The following is a 19352-nucleotide window of genomic DNA, read 5'->3' on the forward strand; positions in this document are numbered from 1 at the left end:
CCTCTGCATATGTAATAAACCAAGGGGCGGTGTTGTGTGTAGACGTAATTTATTTCAATCTTTGCAGATGCATTGAAAAAGTAAAAGCATATTTTATAATGAATGGGAACCCCTGAACAAGTATTTAACTCTTATTATCCAAAACAGTAATTACCCATGCCTGCGTGGGCTATTACGTTACAGCTGCACTATTTTCTCTATGCCTTATTTATTATATGCACTGATTAAAATAACACTAGTCAGACTAGCTGTAGCGTCCTTAAGTGAAATTTAGGGGGGAGGGGGCACACATTAGGCCACAATTGAACTGGTGTGGGTACTTGTAGAATAAAGTATCCCTTGCCGTTCATTATAAGGCTAATGCAAGTCACTGAGGAGTTCCATGACCATATAAAGGAATGAGCCTGAAGGCTGAGTCCCTTTATAAGGTTATGGAACTCTGAGGTGACTTTCAACATCCTTATTATGTACTTTGGGGAATACTTTATTCCTTATAATATGTGGGCACACCATTACCTTTCCCATAAACCACTTAGATCCTTGGTTTGTTGCTCTTTCATAAGATATAGAAAGCATGTTTGCAAACATGAAGAATAAAAATAGAATCTCTAGTGCAAAATTAAACACATCTAGAAAGCTGTTAGATATTTATTGCAAAGAGATATTAGAATTGGTTTAATACAAGTCAGTTTTTTGTAAAAGGTTCAGAAGCTGGGAATATATTGAATCATGCAGAAAGATTCTACTTTTTCTATGAGTTACCTTAAGAGGGCAAAAATAACCATGTTGCTATAAATTTCAGATTTTGGTTTATCACGATATAGCTAGAATAACAGTCACATGTGGGTCAGCTGCGATGTCCTTTTTTGCATTGTCAGTGCCTAATTTGAGCCGGTGGTTGGCAGTGGGGGCTGTCAGCCCTAATTTTTGGGGACCGGCACTTATTTTCTCATCAGATATTTCTCAAGACCAGGAGAGGGAAAACACACAAAGAGGAAAGAAGGAGGAAGAGAAAGTCGGAAAAAATGTCACTAAAGAAATAGCAGAAACCTGCAGGAGAGAGTTAAAGGGCAGGGAGAGTCCGACAGTGGATTAAAGAGGGCAAAGGTGGATTCAAGACTACACAGCCTTGGTATTCAGAACGCTGACTTTAATTAGAGCTTCTGAGCAGCGCTTTAGGCACCGGCACTCATTCTTTTACAAATTAAGCACTAAATCTATGAGATTACATGTAACCAAATATATTTCTATGGAACGTAACTAATGTGACAACAATCTAATGTTAGAAACCTATTAGATTTACCATATGCTTTACACAATAAATAAGCCAGGTCTAATGCCTTTGTAATAACTGTTCATTATACACAGGCCAGACCTATGGCATCTTGCATAACAGTTAAGTTTATTGCTGTTATCATTTGCTAGTCACCATAACCAACTCAGGCCTATTGTTCAGAGCATAAGCTTTTCCACAAGGCAACCATCAGGCATAAAGTAATAAAACTGCAAATGTATACAAAATTACAGGAGGCAAAGCAAAATACTATCCTTCCTAAAGGGCTAAACAAGGATTGTTCAGGGTGGAACATTTCCATACCCATGGCTTTTCAGAAGGGGTAACCAAAGCCAAAACCTTTGCCTACTAAGGTAATATGTGAGATTCGATGTAACAAAAAAAAACAAGTAGGTTTTAATTCAGAGTAAAAGTAATCCACCCATAAATGCCTATTGACGGTAACTATGTTTTCACAATAAATATGCCAGGCAAACTGCCTTTATTGCACCTTTTCATAATAAATAATCAGTCATATAGCTATTATCATTGGCATGTCACCATAACCAACTCAAGTGTACTGTACAAGGCAAGCACCCAGCATACAGTCATAATAATATAAATGTTTTTCAAAAGTACAGTTACAAATTCCAAAAAGAGCCTAAAAGGAATTATTGTAGTGCATAGCTTCTATCCACATGGTTTGTTCCGGTGAATCACCAAAACCCTTGTCTAATATGGTAATATGTGAAATTCCATGTAACAATACACCAGTCTACAGGGTTTCTCACTGTGAAATAATAATATAGCCTTATAGCCTGCAATAGCGAGCTATACCGGCTATTAAAGGCCCATTCCAGTGTTAAAGGCCCGAGCCGAAGGCGAGGGCCTTTAACAAGGGAGCGGGACTTTAATAGCCGGTATAGCCCAACTACGAAAGGGTATAAGGCTATTAGAACATTCTGCCTGCAGAGAGCAGATTGTTCTAATAAATAAAACAAAGACATCTCAATCCCCTCGAGCTCCGAGAGGCCTTTGTAAAAAGATTGGAATGTTGCTTTGCGGGCCTTTACCAGCCCGTAAAATAATGGAGCACTCCATTGTATTCAATCGAGTGTGCCACATTCCAATGTTCTAATACATCCTTACAAGCCTGTTGTCTTTAACACAGGCTTTTCACAATAAGCAGGTCAGGCCAACTGGCTTTGTTATAACATTTTATAATTAACAGATCAAATCTTTAAAATCTGGCATGACTTTTCCCAATAAACCGATGAAGGGTTTACACTTTACCATTGGCTTTACACCTTACCCAAAACTGGCCTATTCAAGTTCACATAAACTGGCAACCATCATGCATGCAGTTATAAATTACAACTATGTGGAAAAACACAGCTTGCAAAACATTATACAACCCATCCTAACATGGCCTATCAAGAATCATACCAGTTAAAATCTCTAGGGTTTCTCAAAGTGGGAGGCCAATGTCAAACACCTTGCCTACTACAGTAATCTGTCAGGTTACATTTAATAAAATACGTCCTTACTCTGTTACACAATAAGCAGACAAGACTTATGGCTTCATACCTAACATTTCCCAGATCATGAATCAGGCTTATAGCTTGTCATCATAACTTGCTCAGACCTATAGCTTTGAGCATAAGCTTTTCCACAAGACACCCCTCAGACACACAGTAATAAAATTAGAAACAAATTAAAAATGAACACTTTAACATATGCTTTTCACAATAAATATGACAGGCGTAGTGCCTTTATCATAACATTTCACAAACAGATTAGGCCTATAGCCATGATCATTGACTTGCCACCATACCCAACACAGCCCTGTATCGAGTATAAGCTTTACCACGAGTCATAAATTGCAATACAAGCAGTCTCTTTGGTAAAAGCATATCATTATAACAAATCTAATCCTGTATACAGGGGTACCATCATGTGGATGTAGCCTACATCCCTCTCTAAGTAGTACTCTGAAAGTCCTTTTTTGTTGATCACATAAGTTCACTTGACAGTTGCACTGTCAAGCCAGACCTACAAATTCAGGTAGAATAGTGTAGCCCTGGGTAACCCAAACTGGTCTCTAACACAACTCTACTCTCTGAAGTTTAAAGTGAGTTATAATGGAATGGGAGAGTACTGGGACAGCAATCCATTCCCACCTGTGCTGCTGCAAGAGAAAAAGAAACACGATAACTTAACTAGTTATCAAGACACTTTTCCTGCACTACAATGTCATCAGGGCCACTAAAGGTTCAAGCTCAGGCAGCTGGATAAATGATCGCAGCTGCCTGGAGGGCACCCACTTTTCTGTGGAACATCTGCCGAACTAAAACATGTACTCCTGGATCCCAACAGGTGAGCAGAGCCAAAGCCCTCTCTAGTAATACTTACATAATTATCTGTAGACAGTTGAGCTGTCAAGTCAGACTAAAAAAAGCAGTATAAGTATTCTGGGGGTCGTCACTCAGTGACCAAATGTATATACTTCATTGCCTACAATAGAAATGTATATCTTGCAATCATTTAGACATACCTGAGATGCTCTTTCAGACCCTGCCAGGTCTATCATAAACAGTCTTCCCACCCGCACTTCCTCATTGTTCTCCTTTACTTTGCATTTCTGCTTCACTTTAACCTGCAGTACTGCATGTGACCGCGAAGATGTCTTGTTAGCAGCCGTGGGTTCTTGAGTACGTTGTTTGTTTCCTTTAGTTAACAGCTGTATGATCTGTATTGAAAAAAGAAAAGATAGGCTTAAGGATGCTCACTCTTAGAGTTTCAGCTGCTTCCTTCACTTTCTCAAACAAGCCAAAATTAATTCAGCAGCAAAGAATCTGGAGAGAATAAAATTATTTTTATACTTATTTTGTAAGCCCTAGTGAAGAAGTGTGCTGACGAGGATGTGCACCATTGAAGGAACGCTGCATATCCATGTGTGATGCACACCACTGTGTGGCGTGTGCAGCTCTATTAAATTGCTATGGAAACAGCATCTGTTCCATACACGTGGTGGCACTGTTACCCACATACTAAATACAGGAGCAAGTTTATTACAAAATTAACCAATTTTCAATGAATTGACAATGGAAAATAGGCTCAGGGGCGTTATTGACACCCCTGCAGCCCTGGCGGTGAGGGGGTCCCAGGTTTTCTATATATGAAGGGGTCCCCCTCAGCATGTCTGTCCTGGGTGTATGTCTCATAAAGCAGCTGCAGTGTGTACAGCATCCATTTTAAGATATTCTCATTTCTCACTCCTGATCCCTACTTCTCATCCCTTATTTCTCATGCATCATCCCTACTTCTCATCCATCATCCCTACTTCTCATCCATCATCCTAACTTCTCATCCATCATCCCTACTTCTCCTCCATCATCCCAACAGCTCATCTCTACTTCTCATCCACCATTCCTGCAACTCTTCCATCATCCCTAATTTTCATCCCTCATCCCTGCTTCTCAGCTCTACTTCTCAGCCATCATCCCTACTTCTTGTCCTTTATCACTACTTCGCTTCAATTATCTCTACTTTTCATTCTTCATCCATGCTTCTCATCTATCATACCTGGCTCCCTTACTACTTCTCATCCATCATTCCTACTTCTCATCCTGACTTCTCTTCCATTATCCCTACTTCTCATCGCTACTTATTATTTATCATTCCTACTTCTCTTTCATCATCCCTATTTATTTCTTATCCCTTATCCCTACTTCTCTTTCATCATCCTCATTCTGGCTTCTCATCTCTTCTTCTCATCCATCATCCCTACTTCTCATACTTCAGCCCTGCTTCTCGTACCTACTTCTCATCCCTGCTTTTCATCCCTACGTGGCATCCATCATCTCTACTCCTCTTCAATCATCACTACTTCCCATCTCTGCTTCTCACCACTACTTCACATCCACAACCCCTAATTATCATCCTTCATCCTGACTTCTTATCCCTACTTCTCATCTCTCATTCCTTCTTCTCTTCCATCATCTCAACTTCTCATCCCTACTTCTCATTCCTCATCCCTACTTCTCATCCATCATCCCTACTTCCGAACCATCATCCCAACTTTTCATTCCAACTAGTTATCCATCATTCTAACTTCTCATCCCTACTTTTCATCCATCATTCATACAACTCTTCCATCATCCCTACTTCTAATCCCTGCTTCTCAGTCCTACTTCTCATCCATCATCTCTACTTCTCATCCATTATCACTATTTCTCTTCCATCATCCGTTCTTCTCATCCTTTATCCCAGGTTCTCATCCCTACTTCTCAACCATCATCCTTACTTCTCTTCCATCATCCCTACTTTTCATCCTACTTCTTATCTATCATTCCTACTTCTCTTCCATCATCCCTACTTCTAATCCCTCATCCCTACTTCTCATCCATCATCCCTACTTCTCATCCATCATCCCTACTTCTCATCTCTGCTTCTCATCCTTACTTCTCTTCAATCATTTGTGCTTGTCTTCCATCATCCCTACTTTTCATCCTACTTCTTATCTATCATTCCTACTTCTCTTCCATCATCCCTACTTCTAATCCATCATCCCTACTTCTCATCGCTACTTCTCATCCATCATCCATACTTCTCATCTCTACTTCTCATCCATCTTCCCTACTTCTCACCTCTGCTTCTCTCCCTACTTCACATCCACCACCCCTACTTCTCTTCAATCATGCCTACTTCTCATCCCTACTTCTCTTCCATCATCCTTACTTCTCATCCATCATGCCTGCCTCTCATCCATCATCCCTACTTTTGATCCATAATCCTTACTTCTCATCCCTCATCCCTGCTTCTCATACCTATCATCCATCATCCCTATTTCTTATCTATCTTCCCTACTTCTTATCCCAATTTCTCATCCACCATCCCTATTTCTCATCCCTGCTTCTCATACATCATGCCTACTTCTTATCCACCACCCCTACTTCTCTTCCCTCATCCCTCTTTCTCATACCTATGTCTCATCCATCATCCATATTTCTCATCTATCTTCCCTATTTTTCATCCCTACTTCTCATCCCCATCACTTCTTCCCATCCCTGCTTCTCAGCCCTACTTGTCACCTATCATCCCTACTTCTCATCCCTTCAACTCACCCATCATCTTTACTTCTCAACTTCTCATCCATTAACCGTACTTCTCATTCCTACTTCTCATCCAGCATCCCTACTTCTCATCCATAATCCATACTTCTCTTCTACCATCCCCATTTCTCATCCATCATTCATCATTCCTATTTCTTATCCCTACTTCTCATGAATCATCCATCCAACCTACTTCTCACCCCTACTTTTCATCCATCATCCCTACATCTCATACTTCCTCCCTGTGTCACACTAACACACTTTCAATGCTGTGAAACACACCTTCATACGGATTGGTTGGCAACAGCCAATAAGAGTTAAGCGAGGGGGCTCCATTCAAATGGTCTAGCCACTGAAAAAACAGCCTTCTCATTCCTGTGCAGTTTGCATCCAGTGAATCTAAGGCTGTACAGCATTTCATTTTATTTAAGCAATTTTCTGTTTACACAGGCCTCTGCAGAAGCTCTGAGGGTTTGGGGGAGACTCAGCTGGCTTGGGTCATAAATCTTGAAGATGGGTATGCAGGTCATGAGAAACTTTGTCTGGTTTCAGTTTAATATTATAACAAAGAACATGTTTAAAATCAACTCTTAAAGACAGGGTAATACAGTTCACCAGAAACCTTTTCTGGTTTCAGTTTTATTTGTAACAAAGAAACTGTTTTAGTCTGAGCCTTCCTTTGGCTCTGGGAGCTATAATGTTTTTCTTCCCTTGCAGTTTGCAGATTCCAGGGGCTGGGCTTTAGTTGTGTAGGAAACCAGAAAGAGCAAGGCATGGACAGAGTTGTTACATTAGAAACTGAAACTAAAAAGATTTCCAGATGAACTGTAGAGCCCTCTTTCAAATTGTTGATTTATGGCCCAAGTGGGGGGGCCTTGTCATCTGCAAACCATCAGAGCTTCCCATAGAAGCATGTTTAAAAAGAAGAACACATACTTAAATAAAACAAAATGTTTTACAGCCTTGGATTCACTGAAAGCAAACACCTATTGTATTTCCTCTCCTCTGTCTCAACCAGCATGTGCAATGAGAAGGCGTGTTTTTTTCAGTGGCAAGACCAATAGAATACAGTACCCTTTCTCAACTCTGAATGGCTGTCTCCAACCAATCAGTGTGAAGGGGTTTCTACAACACTGAAAGTGTGTTTGGATGACTGAGGGTTGAGGAATGAGAAGTAGGGATGATAGAAGAGGTAAGAGAAGTAGCGATGAGACATAGGGAGGATGGATGAGAAGTAGGGGTGATGGATGGGGGTAAGGATGATGGATGAGAAGTAAGGATGATGGATGAGAAGTAAGGATGATGTATAAGAAGTAGGGATGAGAAGCAGTGATTAGGGATGTTGGTTGAGATGTAGGTGCGATGGGTGAGAACTAGAGATGAGAAGTAGGGTTGAGTGGTAGAGATATTGGGTGAGAAGCAGGGGTGAGAAGCAGGGGTGAGAAGCAGGGGTGAGAAGTAGGGACGATGGAAGAAAAGTAGGGATGTTGGATGAAAGAAGGGATGTGAAGCAGGGATGAGGGATGAAAAGTAGGGATGATGGAAGAGAAGTAGGGATGATGGATGAGAAGTAGGGATTAGAAGTAGGGAAGATAGATGAGAACTAGGGATGATGGATGACAAGTAGGGATGAAGGAAAAGAAGTAGGGATGATGGATGAGAAGTAGGGATGAGGAGTGCGAAATGAAGATGTCCTGCTCTGAGCTGACACGGTCTGGGCCGCACAGAATTTATTGTGGCAGAGGTAAGGTTGCTACCTTTCCAAGACAAAAATGTGGCCGTCTGTTTCCATTTTAATATTTTGCAAAGGCTCCAATAAGATTCTACAGCATAAGTTTATATAAAATCAATATGAAATAAACTGTATTCATTTTAATATGATCTTTCTGTCTTTGTTTAGATAAATTGTCAATCAGGGGTCAATACAGCAGCTGTTGAATACATTTAAAGTGTTTTCATCCTACATTACCTGTATAAAGTATGTACTGATAAGGGGGAAAAAATACCAACCTGGTTTTTCAAATTGTTGTACAAGCCGGGACATTAAAATACTGCTCATGCCCATATAAAACCGGACAGGTGGCAACCCTAGGCAGATGATGTCTGCAACTCTAGAGACATAACTAGGGCTCGCTTAGAGGCAGTGGAGGGACAAAAGAAAATAAATTACATACCTGTAGCCGTTCTCCAGTATTGGTTTCTTTCATAGATTCACATGCTTGAATTATTCCCTGCCGTTGAAGTGGGAGTCCCACAGAACTATAATGAAGCAGTATCATAGGCTATAATGGCAATGAACAATCACTTTAATAGCCCATCTATATCATTTTTAAACAAGGACTAAACTTCAAACTTTAGCCAATCAGGCTATAGTACCCTGTAGGACACCCCCAAGAAAGGCAGAGTCCTTCCGATTTTCAAGCACAAGTGGGAATAAAATAATCCCGAGCTAGAAGGGGAGCCTCTCAGGTAAGGAGGGTGGGTCTCATGTGAATCTATGAAAGATACCAATACTGGAGAACACCAGTTTCAGGTAAGTAACTTATTTTCTTCTCCAGTATTGGATCTTTCATAGATTCACATACCTGAATCAGAATAGCAAGCAGTTACTGAATTTGTATACCTTATAGTATTCGTACAAATAGCGGATGGTGGGTAGAAAATATATACATCACATTCATATGTAATTTAATAAATTAATATATATATATATATATATGTAGCATATATTAACATTTGCATAAAATACATAAACAAACACATGGAACCAAAAGAGTCTCCCCTTATTGAAATAAGTGGTGTAGTAAACCCTATCCAACCGCTGCATCACTGTGCTGTGCCGATTGCAGGCAAAAATATTGCGTGAACGTATGCACACTCTTCCAAATCGCAGCACAACACATTTTCTCCAGAGGCCCTCCCGCAAACAAAGTAGTTGAGGTGGAAGCTGCACTAGTTGAGTGTGCCCTGGTTTTGCTGTGAGTAGCTTGCAAGCATTTGGGTGGCAGAACTGAATTGCTGCTGAAATCCATCAAGCGATGGTTGCTTTCGAGACTGGAGAACCCTTATGAGTGTGTCCATATGAGACCAACAGTTGCTCAGCTTCCCTGAATAGTATATAAGTATAATTTTTTATATCTTTTGATACCTATCATAGACCTGTCAGCTGGTGAGGTTGGATTCAGGAAGAAAGTCATAAATATTATAGGTTCATTGCGGTGAAAATCCGAAGGAACCTTGGGAATTATTTTTGGATTGGTTCTGAGAAGTACCAAATTTCCTGTGAGACACAAGGTTATTGAGTTAACAAAGCCTATTTCTTCCTTACCCTCCTGGTCGAAGTGAGCACTAGTAACAAAGTGACGTTCTATGTGAGTAATATGAGGCCTGCTCTGTGCATGGGTTGGATCGGACTCTTCATGAGTTAAGATAGAGTTGTGTTCGGGTGCCAACCCGGAGAATGAGCCCTTACTGGAAGACGAACTCTGAAAAATCCTTTTATGAACTGTTTGATGATTTTGCTTGAACACAGAGAGAATTTGATGAGCGTCTATATCTTGATATTGCTGCAAGATGTACCTAATCAGACACATGCACCAACCGTGACTGAGCTATAGCGAGGAGATAGGGTATTTATCTGCTAGATGATGCTTGTAGAGGATGTAGGTTTGATTTTGGCACTATAGTCAAAAGCGTTTCCATTATGGTTCACATGTTTTTATCATGGCTTCCGGCATTACCTAGGAGAGAATATTCATGCAGTCCTGAGGAACATTCAGGTCTTTGAATTATGGAATTTAGGAGCCATGCGCATAAGAGGAGGCAGATCGGTGAGGATGAAGGACCTGGCCTTGTTTCATTGTCAAAGGTTTTCTGGATGTTGGTAGGGGAATGTGGTTGGATTTCGATAGTAGGAGAAGCTGTGTGAACACATCATTCCTCGGCCACCAGGGGGGGTATTAGGATGAGGCGACACCGCTCTGCTTTCATCTTGCTGGGAACCTTTGATATAAGTGGTATTGGGAGAAAAACATTGGCATAGATCCCGGACCATCTGATCGAAAAGGCATTCCCCCACGATCTTGGATGTGGATGCCAACTAGCATAGAACTGGTATTTGCGTTTCTCGTTTGTTGCAAACAGATCTAGAGCTGGTTTGCCCTAGAACAAGAAGATCCTACGTAGCTCCAACTGATCAAGCTCCTATTCGTGGAGGCTGTTCCTAGTTCTGCTTAGCATGTTTACTAAGAGATTGCTTGTCCCGGGAACATGTTCAGCCCAAAGAGTTATCCTGTTTGTTGTTAGCGAGCACCAGATTTCCTGAGCCTCCTTGGACAGAGCCAGCGATCTTGAGCCTCTTTGTTTGTTCATATAGTGCATAATGGTGGTATTGTTCATGCAAACTAACACCGAAGACCCTGCTATTATTGGAAGAAACACTTGGAGACTGAGATAGATGGCTTCGAGCTCCAGGCAATTTATATGTAAGCTCTTCTGGAGCAGAGACCACTTTCCTTGAATTTGCAGGTTCCGCAGATGACTGCCCTAGCCCTCCAGGAAGAAATCTGTAGTCAATACAAAGTATTTTTTTTTAATAGTTTGGGAGCCAGTTCATTGAACCTTTGTTGGGATAGAAAGTTTTTTTCATGGAGAGCATCTAGTATTGCACCCAGGAACAGTATCTTCTTGCATGGAGTAGTTAATGAATTTTGATAATTCACATGGAGACCTAGTTTAAGAAACAACTTTAGGCAAGCCTCCGTGGCCCTGGATGCTTGAAATGCTGTTGGTGGTACAGGGGCTAGCCATTTGGTAAAAAAGCAGGGTGCTGAATTGAAGCTAAACGGGAGCACTTTGATGCAATGTTTGGGATGGTTGGGGATGTGGGAATATAGCTTCTCCAATTGTGGAGAAATTCCTGTGAATCACAGGTGATATTAATGCCTAAATACTCAAACCCATCCTGTACCACCAGTGCTGCACAGTTGTAGCATCCCTCCCACCAATGGAAAAACCACTGACTTGGACCAGTTTATACGATAACCTGATTGGCTACAGAATTCCTCAAATAATTGTCGTAAACGACTTGTAGTTTGTATCACATATAAAAGAATGTTATCTACATAAAGAGATATACATTCTCCCCATCCTCATACCATCATCACCCCTTTAATCAGTGGGTCCTGGCGTACCCATGCTGCAAATGGCTCAAGGGCTAAAGCAAAAATCATTGGTGACAGGGTACATCCTTGCCATGTCCCCTTATGCAGGCAGAACTCCCGGAATTCCACTCGGTTTACCCTGACTCTCACCAGGGGGGTCTCATATAGAAGCTTGACCCACTTGAAAAAATTTGGGCCGAAGCCCATCAATGTCAGCACAACAAATATATAATTCCAGCGAATGCTATTAAAAGGCATTCTGACGTCCAGGGCCATCAAAGCGGCCAGCTTCAAATAGGGTGGTTCTGTCAGCTGTAACACGCCATAGAGGCGCCTTAGGCTAATACGTCTATGGAAATACTTGTTTCATTTCTGGAGGTCTATGATGGGCCACCACTCCCTGTTTTTGTGTCTATGAGGAAAAAAATAGAATAAAAGCCCATTCTTGCTCAGAATGTGGGACTTTCTCTATTGCACCTTTGGTTAGCATGGCTAGCACTCCCATCTGAAGTAGATGAAGAAAAGGTGAGTATCCTTGTTTTGGTGGAGTGGTGGGCAGAATCTGGGTGAACTCTAACGTGTGACCATATGTGATTAAATCCAAGACCCATTTATCCGATGTTATTTTCCACCATAGAGGAGAATTATTTTTAATTTCTTTCCCACAGGATGGTGTGTTGTAGGGGGCGTAATCAGCACTAGAACATTGTCAATGTTGGTAAGCAATCCTAAAGGGCTGCTGAGAGGGCTGATAAGTATGATACTTTGGTATCCTCCTGGATACAGATAAGTGCCTCTTCCGCAGGCCCCTTTAAAGGGTGTTTTTTTTTTATTGTAAGGTGTCTTAAGATCCTGCGGTGTCAGTGTCCACCTTGACTGCTTGAAAGGCGTCATCAACGTGCTTACCAAACAGACCATCACCATGGTAAGGAATATCTAATATTTTTATTTTCACCTCAGGTCTAAATGTTGTGACCTTCAATCAACCTAAGGGATGCTGATCCTGCCAGTTGTCAGAATTCTATTAAAGCTGTATCCATAGTGCAATCTAAAATTTCTGATGAGGACGTTTCATACCCCTGCAGAATCTTTTTTGGTTCTGCCCTTTTTGTCTTCTGGCAGAAATGTTATGTATTTGGTGATGTCTGACCACATCTGGCAGTCATACCTGCCCCGTATTGCCAGTGATTTGGCTGCCAATACAGTAATACCGGACATAGTTGAGAACCTCTCCCCAATGTTATCGAGGCATCCGCTTGGCTGGTCAGTGGGGTTATGATTGATGGAAGGGTTCTTTGAATGACTGTGTGATTACAGAGTCTGGTTTCGGGCGTTCACCACAGATGATGGTGAGTATTCAGGCAATTTCTACATCTTATCGATCCTTGGCAGGACTGATGTGACCTTTGCAGGGTTTTCCATGATTTTAATTCCTCCCGGATAAAATCAACGATTGGAATAGCTCTAACAGCCTTTCTATTTAAAATCATGAAGAAAACAAACCGATTAGGTATTAACTAATTGTTCCATTTATCATTACTCAAGGCTGACGGGTGGTCAGAGGAAGCATGGCAATATTTGACATTGGGGTCATTCTTCGGAACGGCAGGAGCATCAGAGGATGCTGACACATTGGAGATAATGTTGATCTTGAAGGCTCAGGAAAGAGTTTGTAGTAAACCTGAAACATGCCCTGTAGAACAAGTTACTTACCTTCGGTAACGCTTTTTCTGATGGATACAGTATCTACCTGTGGATTCCTCACCTTGTGAATATCCCCTGTGCCAGCATTCCACAGAATTTTTCCTAGCTCTCCACGCTGACGTGGACGTCATAATACCACGGCTCCGCTCGCTACTCCGTATGACGTCACCGGAGCCATAAGTGAGCCACGTCGGCGTGATGACGTCAGTTCCACCCATTTTTTCCGTGCCTCCGAAGCGAACAGGTGGACTGACACAAACTCAAGTATACATAGTACACAAAATTTGAACCAATATATACAACACAAGCCAAAAAAGGAAAGCTAAAAACATCGGGATTTCCTATAAATGTACTAGATAGAAATAACAATGAATAAACAAACAGTAAAAAAAGGAATCTTTTAGGTATACAAAGGTGGAAAACAGGGAGGCGGGTGGGACAGTGAGGAATCCACAGGCAGATACTGTATCCACCAGAAAAAGCGTTACCGAAGGTAAGTAACTTGTTCTTCTGATAGATGCATCTGCCAGTGGATTCCTCACCTTGTGAATAGATTCCCACAGCAGTCCCCCTTCCGGAGGAGGGTGTCCACCCTTCCTATACCAAAAAGTCCTGCAAGACCGAGCGTGCAAAATAGCCCTTCCTCCTCATCTCAGAGTCTAAGCAATAATGCTTTGCGAAAGTATGGAGTTGCGGCCTTACAAATGTCTGCAACTGGAACACCCCTGGCCAAAGCAGAGGTAGAAGACTTCGCTCTAGTAGAGTGAGCTCTAATACCCTCAGGAGGAACCTTACCAGCCAGGGCGTAGCAGATCTTGATGGTGAGGATGATCCATCTGGACAGAGTGCGCTTGTTCACAGCTTTGCCTTTTGAGTGTCCAACATAGCCCACGAAGAGCTGATCTTCCAAACGTATATCTTTTGTTCTGTCCAAATAAAAGCTCACTGCTCTTTTAGGGTCCAAGCGGTGAAGTCTCTCCTCCTCATTGGAAGGGTGAGGGGGAAGATAAAACACAGGGAGAGTAATGGACTGCCCAAGATGAAAAGGAGTAACTACCTTAGGTAGGAAAACAGCCATGGTCCTGAGAACCATCCTTTCAACATGTAAGGTTAAAAACAGGGGTTTTGAACTAAGAGCTTGAAGCTCACTCACCCTCCTTGCTGAGGTTATGTCTACTAGAAAGACTGTTTTAAAAGACAATAGCCTCAAAGGACAGCTATGCTCAAAAGGGAACCCCATCAAAAAAGTTGAAACAAGATTAAGGTCCCACTTGGGCATTACAAAGGGACCTTTGATAAATCTTAATACCATAGGAGATTTAAATAATGACGGCTGATCTGGAAGACACAGAAAAGCCGATAAGGCTGATAAATAGCCCTTAACTGTGGCCACAGCACAAACCTGCTGAGCCAAGGAAAGAGCAAACTGAAGCACATTTGACAAGTGGGCCTTTAAAGGGTCAATGGATCTCTCTCCACACCATTTTACAAACTTAGACCATCTATAGGAATACATTGACTTAGTGGAGTGTCGCCTGGATGATAATAAAACATCCACTACGTCCGGTGGGAGAGAAAAAGAACTCAGGTTGCCCCATTCAATCTCCAGGCATGAAGGTGCAGGCTCTGGAGGTGGGGGTGTAGAACCTGCCCCTCCGACTGCGAGAGGAGGTCTGCCCTGAGAGGGAGACGGAGCGGAGGGTGCGACAAAAGGTGAAGTAGATCTGTGTACCACACCCTTCTTGGCCAATCCGGGGCGATCAATATAACTTGGGCCCGGTCTTGGCGAATCTTCCTCAAAACCCGAGGAATCAAGGGTATGGTAGGAAACGCGTAAAGGAGTTGTGAGCCCCAACTCAACTGAAACACGTCCCCCAACGCCCCCTGCATCGGAAACTGGAGATGCACGTTCTCTTGAGTGGCAAACAGGTCCACCCGAGGAGTCCCCCACATCTAGAAGATGTGCTCAACTATCTCTGGATGAAGCCTCCACTCGTGGTCGGCGGAAAACTGCTGACTGAGACTGTCCACACGTACGTTCAGCACCCCGGCCAGATGATTCACTATCAAGCAAATCCGATGGTCCTGAGCCCAGGACCAGAGTCGCAAAGCCTCTTTGCAGAGACGGAACAACCCTACTCTTTCCTGCTTGTTGACATATCACATTGCGGTAGTGTTGTCCATCAGGACTTGAATCGACTGACCGCGAAGGGAAGGGAGAAAAGCCTTGAGCGCCAAACGTATCGCCCGCAATTCTAGAAGATTGACATGAGACAATCTTTCCTATGGAGACCAAAGGAACAAGTTACTTACCTTCGGTAATGCTTTTTATGGTGGATACAGTATCTACCTGTGGATTCCTCACATTGTGAATATCCCCTGCGCCAGCAACATTTGGAAACTTTTGTAGCTCTCCACGCCGACGAAGATGACGTCACAGAAGCATGGCTCCGCACGCAGCTCCGCTGACGTCACTGGATCCATAAGCGGACCTCGTCGGCGTGATGACGTCAGTTCCGCCCTTTTTTCCGTGCCTTCGAGGCACACGGACGGACTGACAACAATATATATACAGTATACACAGTACATAATATACAAACTAACACACACAGTGTGAAAACAATGCAGAAAGACAAATAAATAACGCACTTCCTTTGACAGTAATAAATACATTTTGACACATCAACACTATTGTAGGTATACAAGGGTGGACAACGGGGAGGTGGGTGGGTCAGTGAGGAATCCACAGGCAGATACTGTATCCACCAGAAAAAGCGTTACCGAAGGTAAGTAACTTGTTCTTCTGATGGATACATCTGCCAGTGGATTCCTCACCTTGTGAAAAGATTCCCACAGCAGTCCCACTCCCGGAGGAGGGTGTCCACCTTTCTATACCAGAAAGTCCTGAAGGACGGAACAAGCAAAGTGTCCGTCCCTCCTCACCTCGGAATCCAAGCAGTAATGCTTCGCGAAAGTGTGGCGGGAGGCCCAAGTTGCTGCTCTACAAATGTCCTCCACAGGAACACATCTAGATATAAGGCAGATGTAGAAGACTTTGCCCTGGTAGAATGAGCCCTTATACCCTCTGGAGGTTCCTTACCGGCCAAAGAGTAACAAATCTTGATGCACAAGATAATCCATCTGGAAAGGGTGCGCTTGTGCACCGCTCTGCCTTTCCTGCAGCCAACAAAGCCCACGAAGAGCTGGTCATCCACTCGAAAATCTTTAGTCCTATCGAGATAAAAGCTCACCGCCCTCTTAGGGTCCGAGTGGTGAAGCCGCTTCTCCTCCTTGGAAGGGTGAGGGGGAGGATAGAAGGTAGGAAGGGTAATGGACTGCCCCAGATGGAAAGGAGTTACCACCTTTGGCAGAAAAGCAGCCCTGGTCCGGAGTACCATTCTTTCAGCATGAATGGTCAAGAACGGGGGTTTCGAACTCAGAGCTTGAAGCTCACTTACCCTCCTTGCCGAGGTAATGGCAATGAGAAAAACTGTTTTGAAAGACAACAGCCTTAAGGGACACTTGTGCAAGGGCTCAAAGGGAGAACCCATCAAGTAAGTTAAGACAAGATTTAAGACCCATTGAGGCACAATAAATGGAGTGGGTGGAAATTTGTTGGTCAGGCCCTTCATGAACCGTAATACAAAGGGTGATTTAAACAAGGATGGCTGATCCGGCAAACAAAGGAAAGCCGACAAAGCCGATAAATAACCCTTCACAGTAGCTACAGCAAAACCTTGCTGAGCAAGAGAGACAGCAAACTGAAGGATGTTGGATAAACAAGCCCTCAAAGGGTCAATAGACTTCTCCCCACACCAATGGACACATTTGGACCACCTATAGGAATAGATGGACTTGGTGGAGTGACGCCTGGCAGACAAAATAATGTCTACCACGTCAGGCGGGAGAGAAAAAGAATTCAGGTTGCCCCGTTCAATCTCCAGGCATGAAGGTGTAAGCTCTGGAGGTGGGGGTGTCGAACTTGCCCCTCCGACTGTGAGAGGAGGTCTGCCCTGAGAGGGAGACGGAGCGGAGGGCACGAGGAGAGGTGGAGAAGATATGTATACCACACCCTTCTTGGCCAATCCGGGGCGATCAATATGACTTGGGCCTGGTCTTGGCGAATCTTCCTCAGAAACCGAGGACTCAAGGGTATGGGAGGAAACGCGTAAAGGAGTTGTGAGCCCCAACTCAACTGAAACACGTCCCCCAACGCCCCCTGCATCGGAAACTGGAGACTGCAGAATGAAGGGCAATGCACGTTCTCTTGAGTGGCAAACAGGTCCACCCGAGGAGTCCCCCACATCTGGAAGATGTGCTGAACTATCTCTGGATGAAGCCTCCACTCGTGGCTGGCGGAAAACTGCTGACTGAGACTGTCCACACGTACGTTCAGCACCCCGGCCAGATGATTCACTATTAAGCAAATCCGATGGTCCTGAGCCCAGGACCAGAGTCGCAAAGCCTCTCTGCAGAGACAGAACAACCCTACTCCTCCCTGCTTGTTGACATATCACATTGCGGTAGTGTTGTCCGTCAGGACTTGAACCGACTGACCGCGAAGGGAAGGGAGAAAAGCCTTGAGCGCCAAACGTATCGCCCGCAATTCTAGAAGATTGATATGAGACAATCTTTCCTATGGAGACCAAAGGAACAAGTTACTTACCTTCGGTAATGCTTTTTATGGTGGATACAGTATCTACCTGTGGATTCCTCACCTTGTGAATATCCCCTGCGCCAGCAACATTTGGAAACTTTTGTAGCTCTCCACGCCAACGAGGATGACGTCACAGAAGCACGGCTCCGCACGCGGCTCCGCTGACGTCACTGGATCCGTAAGCGGACCTCGTCGGCGTGATGACGTCAGTTCCGCCCTTTTTTCCTGCCTTCGAGGCACACGGACGGACTGACAACAATATATATATACAGTATACACAGTACATAATATACAAACTAACACACACAGTGTGAAAACAATGCAGAAAGGCAAAATAAATAACACACTTCCTTTGACAGTAATAAATACATTTTGACACATCAACACTATTGTAGGTATACAAGGGTGGACAACGGGGAGGTGGGTGGGTCAGTGAGGAATCCACAGGCAGATACTGTATCCACCAGAAAAAGCGTTACCGAAGGTAAGTAACTTGTTCTTCTGATGGATACATCTGCCAGTGGATTCCTCACCTTGTGAAAAGATTCCCACAGCAGCCCCACTCCCGGAGGAGGGTGTCCACCCTTCTATACCAGAAATTCCTGAAGGACGGAACGAGCAAAGTGTCCGTCCCTCCTCACCTCGGAATCCAAGCAGTAATGCTTCGCGAAAGTGTGGCGGGAGGCCCAAGTTGCCGCTCTACAAATGTCCTCCACAGGAACACATCTAGATACAAGGCAGATGTAGAAGACTTTGCCCTGGTAGAATGAGCCCTTATACCCTCTGGAGGTTCCTTACCGGCCAAAGAGTAACAAATCTTGATGCACAAGATAATCCATCTGGAAAGGGTGCGCTTGCGCACCGCTCTGCCTTTCCTGCAGCCAACAAAGCCCACGAAGAGCTGGTCATCCACTCGAAAGTCTTTAGTCCTATCGAGATAAAAGCTCACCGCCCTCTTAGGGTCCAAGCGGTGAAGCCGCTCCTCCTCCTTGGAAGGGTGAGGGGGAGGATAGAAAGTAGGAAGGGTAATGGACTGCCCCAGATAGAAAGGAGCTACCACCTTTGGCAGAAAAGCAGCCCTGGTCCGGAGTACCATTCTTTCAGCATGAATGGTCAAGAACAAGGGTTTCGAACTCAGAGCTTGAAGCTCACTTACCCTCCTTGCCAAGGTAATAGCAATGAGAAAAACTGTTTTGAAAGACAACAGCCTTAAGGGACACTTGTGCAAGGGCTCAAAGGGAGAACCCATCAAGTAAGTTAAGACAAGATTTAAGACCCATTGAGGCACAATAAATGGAGTGGGTGGAAATTTGTTGGTCAGGCCCTTAATGAACCGTAATACAAAGGGTGATTTAAACAAGGATGGCTGATCCGGCAAACAAAGGAAAGCCGGCAAAGCCGATAAATAACCCTTCACAGTAGCTACAGCAAAACCTTGCTGA

At 43.6% G+C, this 19352-nt stretch overlaps 1 protein-coding gene across 1 annotated transcript in view; it reads right to left on the minus strand.

The window, feature by feature from the left end:
• Positions 1 to 19352, minus strand: part of LOC146796583 (kinesin-like protein KIF19) — a 1608680-nt gene that overhangs the window by 935363 nt on the left and 653965 nt on the right. The window contains exon 8 of the mRNA XM_085629222.1: positions 3828 to 4022. Within this exon, the coding sequence (XP_085485348.1) occupies positions 3828 to 4022 (195 nt within the window). The remainder of the gene's footprint in view (positions 1 to 3827; positions 4023 to 19352) is intronic.

This window comes from Triturus cristatus, chromosome 10 (genome assembly GCF_964204655.1).
Source record: "Triturus cristatus chromosome 10, aTriCri1.1, whole genome shotgun sequence".
NCBI lineage: Eukaryota > Metazoa > Chordata > Amphibia > Caudata > Salamandridae > Triturus > Triturus cristatus.